Source organism: Lactuca saligna, chromosome 5 (assembly GCF_052625555.1).
Source record: "Lactuca saligna cultivar CGN05327 chromosome 5, ASM5262555v1, whole genome shotgun sequence".
NCBI lineage: Eukaryota > Viridiplantae > Streptophyta > Magnoliopsida > Asterales > Asteraceae > Lactuca > Lactuca saligna.
In genome coordinates this window covers 222387612-222408792 of record NC_136421.1, presented here as the reverse complement: position 1 = coordinate 222408792, position 21181 = coordinate 222387612, and the positions used below count along the sequence as shown (strand labels likewise).

The 21181-nt window shown below is 35.0% G+C and overlaps 3 protein-coding genes across 5 annotated transcripts; 1 reads left to right on the top strand and 2 right to left on the bottom strand.

Annotated features, from left to right (window-relative positions):
• Window positions 1–304: 304 nt before the first annotated feature.
• Window positions 305–2085, top strand: LOC145045175 (Reticulon family protein). Its single transcript, XM_078993519.1, has 4 exons — window positions 305–788; window positions 1042–1183; window positions 1637–1706; window positions 1791–2085. The coding sequence occupies exons 1-4, from the start codon at window positions 493–495 to the stop codon at window positions 1904–1906; spliced, it is 624 nt and encodes a 207-aa protein (XP_078849645.1). The 5' UTR covers window positions 305–492; the 3' UTR covers window positions 1907–2085.
• Window positions 2086–9160: 7075 nt separating this feature from the next.
• LOC145045173 (Mitochondrial substrate carrier family protein) lies at window positions 9161–11239 on the bottom strand. 2 transcript variants are annotated; one of them, XM_078993516.1, is made up of 6 exons: window positions 11067–11239; window positions 10778–10942; window positions 10382–10476; window positions 9979–10309; window positions 9639–9876; window positions 9161–9561 (listed from the first exon to the last, which is right to left on the bottom strand). In XM_078993516.1, the coding sequence occupies exons 1-6, from the start codon at window positions 11094–11096 to the stop codon at window positions 9311–9313; spliced, it is 1110 nt and encodes a 369-aa protein (XP_078849642.1). In that variant the 5' UTR covers window positions 11097–11239; the 3' UTR covers window positions 9161–9310. The 2 variants fall into 2 exon arrangements, with proteins under 2 accessions (XP_078849642.1, XP_078849643.1); XM_078993517.1 differs by having other exon boundaries at window positions 10778–10939.
• Window positions 11240–16782: 5543 nt separating this feature from the next.
• LOC145045171 (Tetratricopeptide repeat (TPR)-like superfamily protein) lies at window positions 16783–20427 on the bottom strand. Of its 2 annotated transcripts, none has more exons than XM_078993512.1 (15): window positions 20075–20427; window positions 19902–19954; window positions 19664–19701; window positions 19476–19566; window positions 19277–19382; window positions 19113–19183; window positions 18944–19013; window positions 18620–18682; window positions 18382–18453; window positions 18185–18286; window positions 17986–18060; window positions 17742–17831; window positions 17485–17601; window positions 17256–17312; window positions 16783–17152 (listed from the first exon to the last, which is right to left on the bottom strand). In XM_078993512.1, the coding sequence occupies exons 1-15, from the start codon at window positions 20351–20353 to the stop codon at window positions 17096–17098; spliced, it is 1341 nt and encodes a 446-aa protein (XP_078849638.1). In that variant the 5' UTR covers window positions 20354–20427; the 3' UTR covers window positions 16783–17095. The 2 variants fall into 2 exon arrangements, with proteins under 2 accessions (XP_078849638.1, XP_078849639.1); XM_078993513.1 differs by having other exon boundaries at window positions 19664–19763; window positions 20075–20145.
• Window positions 20428–21181: the final 754 nt, after the last annotated feature.

Genomic DNA, 21181 nt, shown 5'->3' with positions numbered 1-21181 from the left:
ATAATTCTTAATTTCTTTGAAATACCTTTTGTAACTTTGTAAATCTCAATACATGGAGTATTTCTAGACTATTTTTGTAAATCTAGTTCTTTCTAGGCACTATTTCTGAAAATATTGTGATATAGTTTTTTTTTTTTTTTTTTTTTTTTTTTTTTTTTTTTTTTTTTTTTGAAAAATAGGGTCATTTTGCTTATTTTTCCGATGATAGTTATAATATAAAAAACAGTTACTATATTCGATAAAACTTTTTGTTAAAGGATAAAATTAGAAAAAGAAAATTATAAAAGGGCACAAAGTGAAATCCGAAAATTAGAACTCCATTTTCGACCAAAGTGAAATCCGAAAATTAGAACTCCATTTTCGACCAAGACGGCCCACTTTAAGGTCTTCAACAACTATTCCAGTTTCTAAATCTAAACTATTAATGCGTTGGATGATGATGATGAGAGTAACTGAGCAAATTTATTCCGTCTCTTGAAGACAACTGCGGCCATGGATGAACTCAACAGCAACGGCGGCGGCGGAGGCGGAGGCGGAGGCGGAGCAAGTGAAAACGATGATGGATTGGGAGTAACAAGAAGGAAGAGGGCCGGCAACAGGAAGGAGTTGGGAGCAGCAGCAGTAATAGGGAGAGGGAAGCCGTTGATAGTCGGGATGTGTGGTACGTTGGTGTATTACCACTGCGCATATCGTGATTCAAGCATCATATCACTCATTTCCGACGTCTTCATCGTCCTCCTTTGTTCCCTCGCCATCCTCGGCCTCCTTTTCCGCCAGATGAACATCCAGTACGTCTTTCACTTTCTGTTTCTACTGATTCTTGTTATAAATCAAATCCAATACAGCAACAATTCAATTCCCCCAATTTTTATGTAATAGGTTTTTTTCCCAGCAATCCGCTTACAATTATACCTAAGATAACCCGTGAGTTTGACTTTCCATGGTAGTATGCGTATTGGATCGATTCCATCCTAGGTATTGTTGAGATCGGAAAAGGAGTTCTTCTTATGTTTTAATAATACTTATCCTCTGATATTGCAGAGTGCCTGTGGATCCACTTGAATGGCAGATATCTCAGGATACTGCAAACAGCCTGTTTGCGTGCTTGGCTAATACCGTAGGTGCAGCTGAATCTGTTCTAAGGGTTGCTGCAACTGGCCATGACAAGCGCCTGTTTCTAAAGGTAATCAATCACTCAACAGCATTTCTCTTTCTTTTCACGAGTATTATCGTGTTCTGCTGCAAGGCTGTCTCATCTAATTGCAATCAGGTATAAGGCCTTAAAGATATGCACTACCTGTGAAACCCTAGGTTGAGACATTGTGTAGCATTCTTCCATCATTGCAAAAATTAGGAAGCCCTGTGTTTAGCATGTGTAAAAGGGTATGATTATTATCAACTTCGTGACAGGTTTAGAGAGAAACAGTATGTGGGCTATAGTTAAATTGATGTTATTAAGTAGGTAAACAGGCTAGAAATCATAATGGAGATGTTGAAAATGGTACAAACAATAATGTTGATGAGGCTAAGGTAATACTTAGAGGCATTAGTTAAGGTTATTATCAACAAATACATAACTAACTGTTTGAAATAGTCTGTGATTCTAAACTAGTTGTAAATTCCTCATTGTGTATAGGTGGTTGTGATCCTTTATATGCTATCAGCTTTGGGAAGAATAGTCTCAGGTGTTACTGTTGCTTATGCTGGTATGTGGCAACTTATTTATCTCTCCCACTTTTGTTTTCTAGTTTTTAGCAAAGTCAGGTGCTGATTTGTTAGTTTGCCAACAGGACTGTGCTTGTTTTGTTTGTATATTCTTGCTGAAAATTCATCATTGTTTGGCTCGTGTTCATCTAAATTTTGCTGGAGAAGAGATAGCCCTAATGATGAACTAGATAGCACATAGTTTCAACACTTTGTGTATCTTCTGCAAATTCAAGTATTTGAGGGAAAGGAGTTAAGGATTACAAATAGTATCCAAGAATTTATGTTAGAAATGCAAATGCCTTCTTGGAATTTTGTATCCAACTTGAGATGTATTTGTTCTGGGATTAAAGGTCAACTTGAATACACGCTTTGTCTGAACTACATTTTTTTAATCACATAAAAGGGAGATAACTGAAAGTTGTTCCAGCTGAATCAAAGAGGGAATACCGACCTAATTGTCTGTATAGATTGAAAAATCCAAATCATGATAAACCATTCAAACACATGAAAATTAAAAGAAAAATAGCTAACAAGTCCATTCATCAAGAGAGTTGAGTTACATTCAAACAATCATGGGGGAAGTACCAAATTTCTGAAAAAAGACAGCTACCTTTTCCAGGATTTATCCATGCCAAAAAATCTCATGTATTGTGATGATGGGGAATCCCATGACTCTGGTTTAACAACAGCACCATGCTTTTCACAAGGCACCCAATTCAATTGGTCAAAATCTGAGTTTGTGAAAATATTTTGGCCAAGTATTCCATCAAATAAAGGTTTTCATCCGAAATAATTAAATCGAAAGCCAAAAAAACCGACTCCATAAAATGTGTATCAAATAAAGGTTTTCTACTACTAAACTATTCTCCTAAATCTACATATGTTCCTAACAACACTTGAACCATCGATTTTAAGGAGAGAGGACAACATCAAATAACGCTGGGCCAGAAGCGCTTTGGTGCTCCTTTTACCTGCTATAGAAAACCATATTTTTGAATCTAATTAACATAACAAACACTCGTCCATTTATTGAAGGTGAAAAGACAATGATAACCCTCACGTGTCTACTTTCTTCATGATGACCAACGTCAAAGGGGACATCAGGGAAATGGAAGTTCATGCCTTATGATAAGACTCTCAAAACATAAGTTGCGGGTTTTCTCGCCCATAAAAATCAAGTAACCACAAGTTATTCCAATACATATCATATCAACAGAAAGGGGAAGAATGGTTTTGAACTCTCTTCCTTTAAAGTCTTGAAGGTAGCATGTATTCTTATAAAGAAGCATGGCCATGGGGGGTTTGGATGCCATAAACATCTTCCTGTTGGAGAGTGCGAGTGACCTCCATGACTTGCAAACTCTGCTAAACGAAAGAAATTCAACAACTCTGAGTCGCATTATAATTGAATAGAGCACGTCATGGTTAAGATTTGACCATTTGTCCTCACAAGTACTCATCCTCCTCCATTGAGATGCATCACAGTTCCTTGTTACCCATTAATTACTACATCTAAAAAAATATATATAAATCTTGGTAAAGCAAATTTCATATAAGTTGCAAGAGTTATAAACAAGGGACAACTATATATGTATGAAAATAAAACACCGGGTTCAAACAAACCCTAAAGAAACCATCAATTTATTTTAAATCACTTTATCTGCCTATTATTATTAGGGGTGCAAACGAGCCGAGCCGACCTCGAGCATGGTCAGGCTCAGCTCGGGCTCGTTTAAGTTATACAAGGCTCGAGCTCGAGCTCGGCTCGATTCGAGCTTTCTTTTCCTGAGCTCGGCTCGTTTGTCGTTTGATGTGCCTAGATAAGCTTAAGCTCAACTCAAGCTCGTTTACTAATATCTGAAATCCATAATTTCCCAAATATGTTTTTATTTTACTATATGAAAATAATAATAAATTATATTATATAAAGGCTCGTTTAGGCTCGCGAGCCTAATCAAGCTTAGTGACATAGGCTCGAGTTCGAGCTCGTTTAATAAACGAGCTTAATATTAAGCTCGAGCTCGGCTCAGACTCGTTTAAAACCGGGTTCCATTCGAGCTTTTAACGAGCCGATCTTGAGTAGCTCGCGGGCAGCTTGGCTCATTTGCACCCCTAATTATTATGAAATATAATCGGTTTCATACCATTATATATTTATATGAGTCATGACTAAAAACAAAACAAAACTATGCTAGAAAGCAGAAAATGTTTCATGATTCACAAATTCATGCAATCATATATATGGATTTATACATCATCAAATAATGTCTGATCTAAACTAATAAACCCATAATGAAAGAAAAAAGATTGAAGTATGATTTGTACATTAGTACATGTCTAATCTAAAAAATCTCTAATATAAGATAAGAATGTAACTTTCTTTTCTATTAGGCAAAATTAATAAACAAAAAGGAACGAATGCAATTACTCAATCACAGAAATGTAAAAGAAAAACAAAGTTCTTTTGACAATATTAATAAACAAAAAAGAACTAATACAATTACTTAATTAAAAATGCAGACACCAAATAACCCATCAAAATTTTGAATTTGTGTTGTAACTAGTTTGAAGAAACACCAAAACATTTTAAGCTCTGATCTGATCTACTTAGTAACAAAAGCAGAAAAATCAACACTTCAATATTGAATTGCATAAATATAAACCATTAAACCCAATAATTAGCTTATTGATGTCTGTGGAAGAATAGGTATATGATTGAGCAGGAGTAGAACTCTAAAGATTACTATGGTTTTAATAATAGAAAGAACTAAACGGTAGACCTTTCTTTTCCTTGTTTGACAAAGCAAGTAATTTTGGTAATGCTTACCCTTGATCGAAGACGAAATCTCCTACTAGTAAGCTTGACTCCGTGATTACTGTGGTTTTATAATACCTAATGCTTGCGCCTTGCGCATCACCTATATCACCTATATATATATATATATATATATATATATATATATATATATATATATATATATATATATATATATATATATATATATATATATATATATATATATATATATATATATATGTTTATTTTTAATATAACAATAACGTTATTAAATTTGATATAATAATTCGTATATTAAATTGATATAATATATTTGATTATTTTGAATTATATGATAATATATATACATCTATTATAACTACATATTAAATTCATATAATATATTGATTATTTTGAATTATATGATAATATATACATCTATTATAACTGCATCTATTTTAAGTTACTTATTTGAAAACTTTTAAGTGTTATAAAAATATATTTAGGAAATATTTTAGTTAAATTGATATTACAATTTAGTTTTCGTATTTAGTACTATGATTTTATCACTGTTAACTATTTACAAAATATTTTTTGAGTTTTTTTAAATGAAACTAAAATTTATACTTAAGTTGACCCTGTAATGATATATTTAAATTAACATTTTAAGTAATTTATTCAAACTGCTCAAAAGTTGTAGCTTTAAACTGATAATGGTTTACATACAACAACATATTAAATCTAATAAATTAAGTATAGTATGTTAAAAGTTAAAGACATAAACGGGTGGTTATTGGTTAGAAGTTAGTATGTGGTGAAAGGAAAAATGTTTCATTTATGATGTTTTGATTTATGCTTGTCATTTGAAACCCTATTTATGTCGACCAATAAGTCCTAAGGCAAGTACGTTGCGTGTACCAGCTGAGTACGCCCCGCGTACTCAGTAGAGTGGGCCTCAAATCTTTTGGTCTTCGGTTTGGGCCTAGATGTCAGGGCCTTGTTAGGCCATCAGAATTTAAGTGTTTGGACTAAGAATGTTGTTGAACCTTGGATTAAGTCCCATAGAAGGCTTTGGGCCCAATTTGGAAAATTGGGCCATGTTTGGGCCTTGTATGATTATTTGGTATTTGGTCCTTTTGGATTATTAGGGTTGGGCTTAAGTCTTGGTCCAAACTAGGCAAGGGGTAAATTGGTCATTTATCCTAATTATGGTATGATGGTTATAGATTGGAATTCAATTGTTAATTGGATGTTATTTGATACTGATAGCTTTGGGATTTGTTGGACCAACAGCTAGGAAGTTATCAATGTGGTTCAGTAGTGCGAGGTGAGTTTTCTCACTATGTTCATGGGTCGAAGCCACCAATGTCGACCCATTACTTGTTATGCTGAATGCTAGTTGTATTTGTGATACTTGATTGGAAGACCCCGGGGATAGCTCATAACATTTGTATGGAAATCCATGGGGGTAGCTCATGACATTTCAAGGAAAGACCATGGGGGTAGCCCATGACACTTGGACGTCAGACCTTGGGGGTAGCCCAGGGCATTTCAGGGAAAAGACCATGGGGGTAGTCATCGCAAATGTATGTATGGTGTTTGGTATTTTGGGGAACTCACTAAGATTTATGTTTATGTTTTCAGTTTATGTTTCAGGTACTTCTGTTTTCAAATGGAATAGTTCGAGATGATTGCAAAGCACGCACCATCTTGTTCCGCATTTTCTTACCTTACTCTGATGTGATGTGATGATTGACACATTTGTTTTATTGGAATTCTTATGATGATGTTTCTAGAATACTGGTTTTATTAATTTAAAATGGAATTTTTGGATCTTATTTTTTGGGATGTTATAGGGTTGCCATGTGTCGTCCTCTCCTTATGCCACGTCACCCCTTATCCAGACGGATCGAGTGTCCGTTTACGTGCGGGTGCGGACGACGGTAAAAATCAAAATTAGAAATTCCGTAACCATCGCATACGAACTTCATTTTCAATGAATCTTATAAATCCGTATAAGTCTTGACGTACTCCACAAATTTCCTTTTGGTCGTTTTGGCTTTTTCGACTAGTTTTTGAGGTTCTTAGTATTCTTAAGAATTATTGAAGTTATTTCAAATACACAAAAATCATAACATTTTAAAACTAAAAATATACTATAGTTTATTTTTAGACATAAATTACTTTAGAAAATTTTATATCTACTGCATGTTTAGTAGGTCATCTAAATCTTTTATATAGGCCAAAAGTGTAATAATTGACTTAAATCTAATAGAATCATTAACTAGTTATAAAAATATATAATTATAGAAAAGCAAACTCTTCATAATACATTTTTCTCGATATTTTTATTACCCATCTATGATAGTCATTGTCTAAAATATCTAAAGAGGTACATTATATTATTGTACAACTTTCAAGACACCACATGACCGATATAAAGTGCACGGACCCCTAAAATTTAGTTTTTGCTTATACAAAATTGATATATTTCAAAATTGCATCTACAATATGAATACATGCACACAAAGATAGAACTTTGTGTTTTTTTTCTAGTCTTTTCTTCCCCCAAAATAGAGTCTGAGGGCTAGGGTTAATATCATTGTAGGGTCATTTATCTTCCAACGAAACTTTGGTCTTTGGTTTTAAATGATCATTGGATTTATTTTATTTTATTTTTTCTGTTGTGTCTCCTAAAACTTTTTAATTTTGGTTAAATAGAGGAATATTCTCAAAATAAATGGGTCGTCTATTTGTCGAGTATGCTTTTACATGACATTTTGGTCAACTGAAGTGGCCAATATGGTGTTGACGTGACGTTTATATACAATTTTCAATTGATTTTAAAGATTAAAATAAAAAAATATTTTTAAATTTTAAATTTTATAAAATATTGTAATTATTATGAACATCACAACTAACTTTTGTTTGAGTTTTACTTTCCCACTTTGAACTTCTAAATACGCAAACCTCAAAAAAAAGGTCCAACACCTCCCTAATTAACTGAGAACTAATAAAAGATGTCAGTTGTCACAATACCAAATTATTGTACGCATTGTTCTTTGCATGTTTTACAAGTGTTTATATAAATATGTTGTGTGGATATTAAATCTCATGTTGCTACATGTGGATGGATTCCCAACCGAGCACATGGAGGTAATGCGGTGACATGTGTCCACATTCATATTCATGACATAGGTCCGAAGATACGTGTTACAACTTACAGCATCACTAAACCACTAAAGGTTCATTAATAAAATAAAATGCGTCGCAGTTTCCCATATGTCCTTTATAACTACACATCCAATGTGGTACCGATCACGAGTTGCTATTTTGACGTCTTGCTAGGAGTTGAACATTTGGATCGGAACAAACCAGCTCTTGAACCATCGCCTGGACTGGATGAGAATTACCGGGTCTGTGATGTGACTGAGTCCAAGTCCGGGTTTTCCGGTTCTTGGACACATTTGAACCGGTACAACTTTACATGCATACGGTATAATTTGTTCAAATGCGTTTTTGGTTTGATACAACTCATTAAAGTGAATATGTTGATGGGTTTGATACATAACAACTAGTCAAAATGATTACCTTTTGGGTTTGATACGGTACAACTCATAAAAATAAATATGTTTCCGTTTCTTGTGCTTTTTGGACCGTTCAAACTTTTATTGTTTATACTTTATATCATTTGTTTGAAAGATTATAACTCATTGAATATAACATTAAAAACAACAAAATTATAACAAATATGATATGCTTGTTTGAAAATTTTCACAAAATACAAAAATATAAATTTTTTGATGAAAAACTAAAATATTCCAATTTTAATCTCATCTTTGAAGGATTATAACTCGTCAAATATAACACTAAAAACAACGAAATTATAATCTAAAATCATCTACAAACTCTAAATTATACATTGTAATAAATTGCATATCAATCCGACTTAGAACAATGAAATATAATTGTTTAAAGAATTTTATAGAATACAAAAGTTTAAATTTCTTGCTGAAAAGCTTAAATATTTCAGCTGTAATATCTCATCTTTGAAGGATTGTAACTCATAAAATATAACACGGAAAACAACAAATTTATAGTAAAAAATATCTATAAACTCTAAATTACATGTTATAAAAAATCACATGTCAATCCGATTTAAAACCAATTAAGATATGTTTGTTTAAAGATATTTACATAATACAAAATTTTAAATTTCTTGTTGAAAAGTTGAAATATTTCAATTTTAATATCTCATTTTTGAATAATTTAACTCATCGAATATAACACTTAAAAAAACAAAAATATAATCTAAAATCATATATAAACTCTAAATTAGACATTAGAAAAAACTGCACGAAAATCTGACTTAAAAGATAAGTTTGTTTCAAGAATTTCACATAATACAATTTTTTAAAAGAAAAATAAACCGGTCCAAACCGGTTTTTACCCGGAACCGGCCGACTTGGTAAAAAAACTGAACCGGATTTGCTCAATTCCTAGAACCGAGAACCGGCCCGAGGGTCCAAAAAAAACGGTACGGTCTGGTTCGGTCCACATGTCAAAATGTTCACCCCTATGTCTGGCTAAGTGACCAAAATTACTTATAATTTGTATTTTGAGATGAGAGGTCAAGTTCATGACCTGATAAACTAATGCAAAAGACCAAACCTGGGATGAGAGACAAACATGATGACATAACTCGCTCTAACCAACATTCAAACACCCATATTTTAAACTTTAAAGTGCTCTCTTCTTGATTAGAAAAAAAAATAAAAGAGAACATTTTGGTACATCAGGTTAAAACTTGGTTAACTCAACATAATATTATTCTCGATGTTTGTCACCAAGCAATACGTCTTTCCAAGCTTCATAAAACATCCATGTGATACCAGATGATGGCATCACCTTCAAACAACTTGCACCCCATCCTCTATATAACCCAATCAACCCCTCTTCCCTCACCACTTCCGAAAGTGCAGCCGCCATGTGTGGTGGACACTTCCCTTGCAATGCTCCCACCATCAGCCTTTTTCTTGCAACCTCTAAAGGAAAACTTATAGTACTTGCAGTCAAACCTACGACCAATCAAACCATTTAGTCAAACCTAGGACCAAACAAAATATATCTAGTAATGGAAAATAAAAACACAAACCTGAAAGAGCTCCTATAAGTAACATCTCCGGTCGGCTTAAGGCTTTTTTGTTCTGAGCTGTGCAGTATGACTTCTTGATAGTGTCGTACATGAAATAGTAACAAGTGCTGTATGGCAGCATTCCAATTAACGTTGGAGAAAGACCAGAGTAAAAAGAACCAATCCCACCATTTTTATAGATTTTTGAAACTGCAATGCTCAAATTAGGGTATATATCCGGGCTTACAGTCAACCGATCCTGTGTATACAAGAAAAAAAAAAAAAAAAACATCAATATCTGATACCATTTGTATTGCTTTAGCATGCTTAACAACAGAGTTCTGATGGGACCCTTAGTTACCTTTAGGACTTCAAGAGGGTGGCAGACAAGGGTGCTCACAAATCCGGCAGCTGCACCACCAAGGGCAACCGGAGACAACCATGAGAGGGGAAAACTTAATTTGACATGACCAATCTGCACACTTGGATCTTCTTTGCTCCATTTCTCTTTGGCTGATGTCATTACTCGTGTCACACATTCAAATGTTCCGAGTTCGATTGCTTGTGTTGGAACAATTCGTATCATGTTGATTGCATTTCCAGCCCAAAGTCCTTGCCAACCTTGTTTTTCAATCACTTCCAAGAAACTACCAGATATCTTTCTCGATCCAACACCAACCACCATTCTCGTCCTGTATTAATCTCATGTAAATTTTCTGTGTTTTTTTTAACTGTATCTAAGGATTTAAAGAGTGAAGACATACCTGATGGTTTCAAGAGGAGCAAGAACAGCTTTAGTCATAGCACCTGCTAAAGCACCACTAAGAAATTCTCCTACTTCTCTTGTCCTTACGAATTTCTGAGCCAAAGTTTAGATATTTAGATTCAATTTGTAAAAACAAATTGGCGCTAGCAAAACTAATCAAGAAGACGCGCATAGATGCTTTTAAAAAGTGATCGGAATGTGGTTCAAGAGACATGCAATCAAATCATATATTACCGCGTTTCAACTTCAAAAACGAACATAATCAGAAAAGTAGCGTAATTCCAAATCAATTGGGAAAAAACCAAATCGAAGTGTAAGATCAGTGTGCATGCGTGAATTTGACAATAGCTAGTGTTGATCACCGAGATTTTGGGTAAAATAGAGTAAAACTTACAGTGATTGGTCGTCGAATATCGGGGAGTTTAAAATCAAACTGAAACGAATCGTCGTCCTTGGCGTGATGAGGACCCAAGAAAACAAGGTCGAGGTTCTTATGGAGGTTCGGAGAGTCTAGGATCACTCCATAAACATCAGCCATTGTGCAAAAGCTCTTTCGCTGCTGGTCCATTGAAAAGAAAAGCAAAAAAGAAAATAAAATAAAAAAGCGTTAGATTACATAAGGAAAGCAGATAGATATTTTCAGGCGTGAAAATTATGCTAAAAAGAGGGAGGAAAATATGTGCCTGGGGCTGGGATGGAGATTTTTGGGTCATTTTGTTAGGGTGGTGAGCCCCCCACCCTCCGTCGTCTGTGTAGATATTTTGGTTTCAGGTCGTCGTCGTCCGCCGTCCCGGTTTGAAAGAGATATTATTAGGTTATGGACTCGTGTCGTATATTCCGTTAGCAGCCACCGACGTCAGTCTCGAAGCTATCATTTGTCAGTTTCAATTTTTGTAGCGAAAGGATTAGTGATGCTGTGGGCGACGGGTTAGGGACTTAGGGTTATCGTTTTCGGCCCATATCAACCCATTTCGTTTTTCTGCCCAAAATGCCGAACTTACTCGGTCCACTCTTCACATTTTGGACCCTTTTGGGCTACGTTACGTACTTTGTTTACAGTGACTTTCCAGAGGAATACCGATAACCGTAGATGCACATTTGTTGATAGAGTTTTTAATTAAAAGGTAATTTAAAATAAATAAATTAATAAGAAATATTAAAATGCTAGGAGAGAAATTATATGTTGCTTTTTTTTCAATCCAAAAAATTATTATTGGAAAGAAAATCTATGAAAATGATTTTATAACTTTTCATAAAAGTGATCTTAGTATCTTTTATTTTGAAAGCAAAACAAAAAAGATATCTAGGAATTGTTAACTTTCTATAAAAGCCATAAAACTTTTTTAACTTAAATATTCATGAAGTCCTTAAGAAGGCACTATTTATAATTCTAAGATGGCTTTTACGATATTTTAATAAATCTAAATAATTACTGGTTTTTTGAAGAAAAAAAATAAAAAATAAAAATAAAAGTGAACAATTGTAGCACTTGCTTTTTTTTAATACTTACAAATTGATTATAATTTATAATCATATACCTAATAATTGCAACTTCTTTATTTTAAAAATAAAAAAAGTAGTGCTCTTCATGAGTTTTAAATTAAAAAGGATGCCAAGGTAGTATTCTTAGAATGTGCAATTTGATTACAATGCACCCAAATCGACATTCTGATATGTAACAAGACCTTCATTCATGCATAGATTGCAAAGTGTTCCCATATCAGGCATGCACAGTGGTGGCCATACGCTTGTGTATAAGTGTACAAAGGGTAGCTATGGTAGCTAAAATAAGGACTCTTTAAAACGACTTAAAGGGTGTGGCACGTGAGGATTAAGGAAGGGTTGTTTCATAAGTGGATTTTGAAACCATCCACTCAATGAATAATGTGCCCAACAGCCCAACACCATCAAAGAGGCGGCCAGAAGCACTTTGGTGTGTCGACAGGGAAGATAGGGGCGGCTCAACTAGTTTGGAGGCTCTAAAGGAACAAAAAATTTGAAGACCTTTGGTCTTTACTATATTCCTAAATTGTATTCACATATAAGTTCATCCTTTATGTTTTCTTCATGAACAATTTTAGTATGGTATAAAGGACTTTTCTTGTTATAATAACCTAAATCAACAAGCATTTGATAAAAATTTACATATTATTCTTATAACACCTAATATAACAAACAGTATATAACAACCTTGTTAATAAAACCTGCCATTCACTATCAAGAGTTTATGGTATTTAGGACTAGATAGTTCAATCACATAGCTATATTTTAATCAAATAAAGTAATTAAGAGTGATCTAAAGAAGCAAATCACCCCTACATTGTGTTTTCTTTAACATTGAGTATGCTCAAGGATTCCTGGTTATTCTAGGTGAACAACTTGAAATCCTTAATTGATTCTTAAACTATTTCCCAAATCGTACCTTCTAAAGTTGTTATGCATCAAATTCTCATATAGTTTTCCATCATTATGGACGCCATAAAATAACTGAAAAGCAATGCAAAGATCCCATATTGTGTCATAACATCCATAAACAAATTGTTATAAGATGTGATTTTAGTCATATCCATGTCAATAAATGATAATCCATGTAGAAATCTTCTAATAGAGAATAGAGATAGAAGAATACTATAATAGATTAAGAAAAGAAAAACAATCTAACAATAATCGAATAAGAAAGTGAAACACATACCGATAAGGATTTGAATTGAGAATCAAGAGAGAAGTCACAAGAATAGGAGATGAATATTGATGAAGAATTGAAACAGAACAAACAACAATATATGATTGATAACGAAAACTGGAATTGAAATTGATGATTGAATGAAACAAGATAGAGAACACAATCTCCTGATAGGATGATTGCCCAGGGATGAATCCCTCTCTCAAAGGCCTAGCCAATGAGCCAATCTCACACTAGAGACTAACAACAATCTAAGATATTTCTTCCTCTCAAACAATGCAATCCTACCCTCTATTTATTAGCAGACCTCTAACAAACTCTATTTAGGAATTACCCTTTTTACCCCTTTAAGTATTTAACTATCTAATTCCTATCACTACTCCCCCCTTCAACAAAGTCTTGACCTCAAGACTTGCTTCAAGAAATTGACTCTTAATTGCCCATGTTTCCTCCTCTATAGCCTTCTCAGTCGTGCGCCATTTCCATCAGATTACGGTGTAGCAATGGGGATCCTCCAATCCGAAGCACTCAATTCTCGTTCTGATAGTCAAACCTGTTCAAAGAGAGAACTCGTTGCTTTTGTAAGCGATGAAGTAAGAAGGATCAGTTGCATCTTGATAAAGGAAGAGAAATTCAACGTATAAACTACAGATCCTGCTTTGACGCGCATCCCTCTTGGTACGCACTGTACCACTGACTTTCCATTAGTGGTTTTCGGCCATACATAATCTCATATGTAAGCTTCATGGATCCCCCGAAGTTGGCAACATACCAAAACTTAGCCAAAAAAATTCCATTTGGCCACCAACTAGGCTGCTCCCTACGATGATGACTCACTGCTTCCAGTACTATCCAAACTAGCCCTTGAAGATGAGCCGACACTCCTTGATACCACAAACATATCACTGACTTGTCCTTGATTTGATCGACCTCACTCGAGGTTTTGAGCCAAACCCTTCCAAAAACCATGTCTAAATTCCCCTCATCACATATCCATGCATCTAAAATATAGCCTTCAGTGATGAGATCATTAATAATTCGGGGCTTTTTGACCAACAATCGAGTAGCCTTACTTGTTTTCTTCCCCATCATTTTTGCCATTAGAGACCAATCACAAGTTTCATTGAAATTTGAAATTAGAATCTCCTGAACATCTTTAAAAGATTTCTCTTCAGAATTTAACCCATCTTCCCCACAATCAGTTATTGACAACACATGAGGCGGTGGTTCCCCAAGGGTATGCATATAATTACTAGATTCAAGTTTACACGTGTCATGAAACTTAGAATTGTAATTTCTATAGTTTTGAAAATACCTTAACTTGGTCAAACCATTTTCATGATCGTAAAGGAAGCCCCATTTGACTCGTGCACAAGGGTAAAACTGGAAACTTGAGTTAGATGAGGCTTTAAGCGTTTCTTGATGAAATTTAATCAAGGAAGGGTGACTTTGAGGACTGAAAAGACTTTGGAAAGGATTTAGTTGGTATGATTGTGTGAATGGTGATGGGAGATAAGAAATTATTAGTGAAGGACCTTCGTCTTGTAACTCCCTGTGAGGAAACGGTGAAATTGATACCGACAGGAATGATGAGTATGTGGACAGCAGTGAAGGGGGTAAATGTGTTACCGTTGTTTTAGATGCACTAGGGCTTGTTTTCTCCTGATTAGATAGGCCCATTGTCTGATTCAAATTAGATTGGCCCATAGATATAATTCCAGCCCATTTATCATTTTTAAGCCCATTATTGTGTTGACCTAAATAACCCTCCTCCCATCCATCATTTAACGGAGCCGTTATTTCCGTGAAGCTCCCTTTGCACTCCGTCAACGTCCTTATCGAAAGTATACCTGGATGATGCTCGTATGTTGCTCCGGTCGTTGAAGATTTTGCCGGACCCAAATTCCCCCCCTCTGGTTTCGGATCAGAGAAGGTTAACAAGTGTATCGCAGACTCATGAACCGATGATGATTGTTTGATCGTATCCAGCTGCTCATAACCGTTCCTATTCGCTTTCCATGGCAAGCTCTCCACCACCTTTGATGACTTCGGAGTGGAATTGCAACCAGAGAAACACAACGAACCTTCACTCATAAGTATAGGGGTGACCGGAGAAGTACATGAGGAATCTGGAACTCTAGAAGACGAATTTTGGTAATTTAGCTTGATCTTCTTCTCCATCGAAGGCAATCCCATCGATGCAACCGAAACGACACCGGAAGTAGGATGAGATTGGAAACCGCTAACCATGCCGGACGTATCCCTAGAAGCATCATCAACCACCGACGCTAGTAATTTCCCAGTCGGATCGGAAACAATGCTAATATCTGAGAAGAACTCTGGATCCTGTTGCTTCATCCAATCCAACATTACTTCACGAAACGCAGCCTCTTCTGCCCTTTCTGAGGCCATAGCGGTCTGGATTGAGGCCATAGCGGTCCTGATTTCCTCAATGTCTTCATGAATCCTTGTTATTTGCTTATCATGATGATCCAGTCGCTGAGAGACAGATCTAGTGTCCACCACTAGTGGTACCATCATTACTCAACTCCGGCAGGTCAAGGCAGGTCGGACCAATGATGAAGAATTGAAACAGAACAAACAACAATATATGATTGATAACGAAAACTGGAATTGAAATTGATGATTGAATGAAACAAGATAGAGAACACAATCTCCTGATAGGATGATTGCCCAGGGATGAATCCCCCTCTCAAAGGCCTAGCCAATGAGCCAATCTCACTCTAGAGACTAACAACAATCTAAGATATTTCTTCCTCTCAAACAATGCAATCCTACCCTCTATTTATTAGCAGACCTCTAACAAACTCTATTTAGGAATTACCCTTTTTACCCCTTTAATAATTCCTATCAAATACGTATTGCACTCGGAAATCAGAAACGGATGAGATGAATGTGTCACAATTATCAAATAAATAGAAGAATGTAACATTGTTTCAGTTTCATGAGTGCAGCAACCGTTGATTTATTATTTTGCTTGATTTATTTTGTGGTTACCGAATGACTAAACTTTTGGACTTTGGAAAATATGAGACTCCTTAGAATTGATGGCCGTAAGCCCTAACTTAGAAAACCTCTACATAAGGTCGGCCCTGAGGGAAGGCCATAGAGCATAGAGAGTCTTGGTGGTCGAACAAGGAGGTCAAAGATAATGTGAAGGTAAACAAACTTGCTTTAAGGGGTTTTTTTTAGTAGCAAGAATAGGGAAAGAGCTAGGGTGAAAGGAAAGATGAGGCCAAAATTGAGAAGCAAAGAAAACAAAAGTGTGGATAAAGCAAATGCTTTGGCTTATGAAGAGATTTACATGAGATGCAAAGGCTTTGGCTTATGAAGGGATTTACATGAGATTTGACACAAAAAGAAAGAAATGGTATCTACAAGCTCATGAAATCCAAAGAGGATGAATAGAGGCATATGAACTCTAAGGTATATTAAAGACGATAAGGACCAAGTTCTAGTGAAATATGGGGATATCATGAGGAAATGATATAGTTACTTCCATTTTTATTTAATGGGACTTATCTAGGGGATGAAATGTATGACCTAGAAATTGCATTTCATTGCATCATCTCCTAGTAGATTTCATGAACCTAAACACATAAGGGTCGAAATACTACTCAAGGAAAGTGTCTAACACAATCCAATTTGATTTCCAAGATTTTAATTATCACTACACTACGTTGTACCAACACAAATTCCCCAGCATGGACAACTATTTACATAGCAAAAGTTGCACAAGAGGACTAAACATGTTGAGCTATATTGCCCTTATGTTTGGGAGATATTACAAAGTCACATTACTTTGCATGATCTCCCCAATCAGCAACAATTAACGAATACATATTATTGCTTACTGCTGATCAAAAAATGACAAAGTAGGCCATCATGGTACCACTATATAAGCAGCTGCCTCATGTTCAAGTCTTTATACTTTACAGAATCCACATAAGACAACCTCAAGACTTGCACAACAATTGTACTATGCTAAAATGTGCCATCTAACCATTATTATCTCGAGTAACGATCCACAATTGCCTTGGCTCCCTCTGGTGCAAAGAATCTAGCCTGTAAATAAAAACAATTACCAATCACTTGTGAGAAAAAATCTTCATGCTAAAATGATGTTTTATATCCTGTTCTTTTGTCATATTTAACAATCAATACTCACTTGTATAAACATTCTCTCTGCATCTCCAAATTTTCCATTTGCTTTTAGAATAATTCCCTGCAGAGGTGTATATATAACAAAAGTCAAATCAAGAAGAAATTTGAAATGACCAAGTAACAAAAATCAACAGGCAACTTTAAATTATGTAATACTCACAATCAGGGTTAACATTTTCAACCAAAAACATAGATAATTGAAACTTAAGACAGCATGGGAAAATGTTTCTGACCTTTGCTAAGTAACCCCGAAAATCATCTGGGTGGCTAGAGATGAGTTGATCATATACAGACACGGCATCGCTGACATGGCCCCAGTCTGAGTATGCTTTTCCAAGAAGTAATTCAATCTAAGAAAAAAGTAATTAGTTGTGCATAAATTCCAGTTACATGAAGACATATTGCTGATGAAAAAATATATATTTTGAAAGATATGCATAGTGAAACTGTCATTTATGTGAAAATAAAGACTGGCAAAGTAGCAACTCACTTGAATAGGGTCAACTTGAGACTGTGTATCAGCCTGATTTGCCTTTTCTTTTTCCAAATTGTTGCGAGATGTCAGAAGGATCTGAACAGCCTATATATTTATACAGTAAATATAACTTATTAACAACCTCGAAACGATTATGGTTAATGTGATCTAATCATTCAAGGATATTTTAGACACTTGATTAATAGCCAACCACTATACTTAATTACTTATACTATGTTCAAAAGTAGCAATGATTTACCTCATCAGGTTTCTTAGCAGCAAGCAATGCATTCGTGAGACCACGCAAAACATCAAAATCCATTTTATTAGACACCTGTTAGTCAATAGACAACAACTGTGGACAGTATTATGAATCTCTTCCATTCAATGTCATGAAAAAAAAAAAAAACAAGCTAATGTCATGTTTAAAATGATACAACTTTTTAGGGCACACTGACCTTAGCTGAGCTTCTAAAGGCAGCAGCACTACCTTCATAGTCCTTCATTTCAAACTTTATTTCTCCAAGTAAACGGAATGCCTCAGGGTCACTAGGGTTCGTCTAACAACCAAATTGTAAATTATTACATAATCAGATGTACATAAATATAAAGGAATTTACTATTTAAATTGTGTACATGACTTAATAACACCAACCTTGGTCAGATCTTCAAGCATGGATGCTGCTTTGGTGTACTCTCCTAATTCTGTTAAGGTTACTGCTACTCCCTGAAAAACCACTTAGATAGTATTTGGAAGTTTTCTCATGTGAAGAAGCAAATTATAAGAATGAACAAAAATAGATGTAAAACTAATACTAAAGTATCTAAATCGCAAGAAGCAAATTATAAGAATGAAACTAATGTATTGTCCAGCAGACTTTATTTTGACTTACTTCACGTGCAACAGGGTCATCTGGGGAGATTGCAAGTGTTGCCTCATATTGTTGTAGTCTTTCCTGCAACAAATGAAAAAATATATATTCAGAAATAGAATCTCTTACCATATGTGTTAAGATAGAAGTAGAATACGGTTACATTAGATAGTAAAATGTTGGTTTATACATTTCACGTTTAGGCAATCATTTTGTATATAAATTAGGGCTTTAACCTCACTACCATTTTCCAGTATCTTATTAATTACAAGATTAAGAAACATTAAATCGTATATTGATAATCAAATGAATAAAGCTCACATAGTTTCCCAATATGAACTTTACCTGGAGTTTTTCTTTCTCTTCTGGTGACAATGTGTTCTTTGCTACAATAGCATCCTTGTTTGGATTGACACTGGAAAGCAAAATGCATATATATGGATTATGGATAGAAAGTAATTAGAAATATATAGAGCCTAATTAAATTTACAATCCAGGAATAATATGCCATTACCTTCCAGAAGGGAGAAAATCTCCAAGAGCAAATACCAACCCAAAAACAACAACAGCAACTCCTACTCCAATCTATGTCATTCCATTTTAAATTTTTAAATGATAAATGGAAATCCAACCATTTATAGAAAAATGAATTAGATACTCATGAAGGTGTTACCTTACCTTAGTACCTAGTCCTATTTTGCTAGGCTCTGATGCAATTGGAGCATCATAATCAATTGTTCCATATACATTCTTCTCTTCAACTTTCTTTTGGTCCAATGCTGACCTAAGGTACAATGAAACCAAATAACTCTGTTTAAAAGGGAAATTTTATGTTAAACTGAAGCATGTTTGACCATTGTTATGTAGAATGTCACACCTTCTGACTGCCTGAAGCCTTTCCTCAAACTCAAGATCAAAGGCAATCCCTTTCATTGTTTCATCCATACTGGAATTTGTTGAAGGTGCCTCTAGAGGAAAAATTACACACTTTGAAATAATGCAAGCTTATGTGTTCATTTTAAGGGACACCAAATAATCATAATGTTGTACAATAAATTCACTTACGATTACGAATAGAGCCAGGTTGCTGGGATACTGATTTCCTGCAATGTTTAATAATTAATCATACCATAGTGACTGGTCAAAGATGATTAACATGATGTACCTGAAAGGGTATACATACTTGGAACTTACAATAGGAACATCATAATATATGCTCAATGTATGAAAGAAGAATGTTTATCTGTCAAAAAAAACTAGCTAAATCTACTTATGATGTGAAAGAATAAGAGTATTATACTACCTCTGGGGTGACGCTGCACCCTTATTCTTATCCTTAGTTGAGGCCTTGCTTGCCTGGACAAGACATATGTAGGTTTCAGGTAATGAAAATCCTCGAGAAAACAAAAGGCATCATACAAAATTAAGGGAAACGGATTGTAAATCCACGTTTAGTGTGAGAAAGAAAAGCTAGACCTTGTTTTTGGCCGGGGTTGGGTTACTGGGGGAGGATAAGGGGTCTTCTCTTTGCCCAAAACCTCGTCCGGGATCAGAATCGGAGCTGCCGCGGCATCTTATGCTGATAAGCGGACATCGACGCATAGCACCACCGACGCTGCCACGATTAGATGAACGATGAGGAGCAGACAAACTGGAGGCTTGCCGCTGATGATGATTCGACGGCCTAATACTACCAACATATGCATTTGTGAAGATCATGTCGCAATAACATGTGATAAACGATGTATTCGACATTTTTGAGTTCTATCCTGTATCAGTAATGATATGAACCAGAATTAGGGTGTGTGTGTGAAGCTTTTTTTTTTTTTTTCTTAAGCTTCCCAGCTTAAGAAGTTATAAGAGATAAAAAAGTGTCTTGATTAGTTTATTATTTATTAGCTAATAAGTTTTTTTTAAAATAATGTTTGGATTAGTTTATAAGAAGTTATAAGAGATAAAAAAAATTAAAAAAAATTGTTTTGATTAGTTTATTATTTATTAGCTAATAAGTTTTTTAAAAAAAATAATGTTTGGATTAGTTTATTTTTAATAACGACTATATAACTTGACTAAGTCCATCTATACCCAGACGTTAGCATAGTTACTCATGTACGTACTCCCTAATTATAAGGAGTTAAGTTGGGTTTCAGTTTACACTTTTTCATGTATAAATTAATGTATATGTTCAGAATATCAATACATAAAATACTTTATGATTTACTGTGTACACTCTCATATGGTATCAGAGCTGTGATGATACATTTTTTTCCATTCTTCTTTGATCGTCTTCCTGAGTGCATCACCACCATGGATGCCACCGATCCTCAACTTCTTGTTGTTGCTCACATCGCTTCCACAAATCTTAATTTCCAAATCCCCTCAATCATTGTCAAATTAGAGAGGGACAATTACCCCTTGTGGCGCACCACCATTCTTTATGCCATCGAGTGCTTTAATCTAGACTCATTCATCATCAATCCTGTTCCCCCACCTGCAACTATCCCATCCCCTACTGTTGAAAACGTTCCCGATGCTGATGATGGTGCCCTAATTGATGATGTTGCTCTGATCCCCAATCTTGCA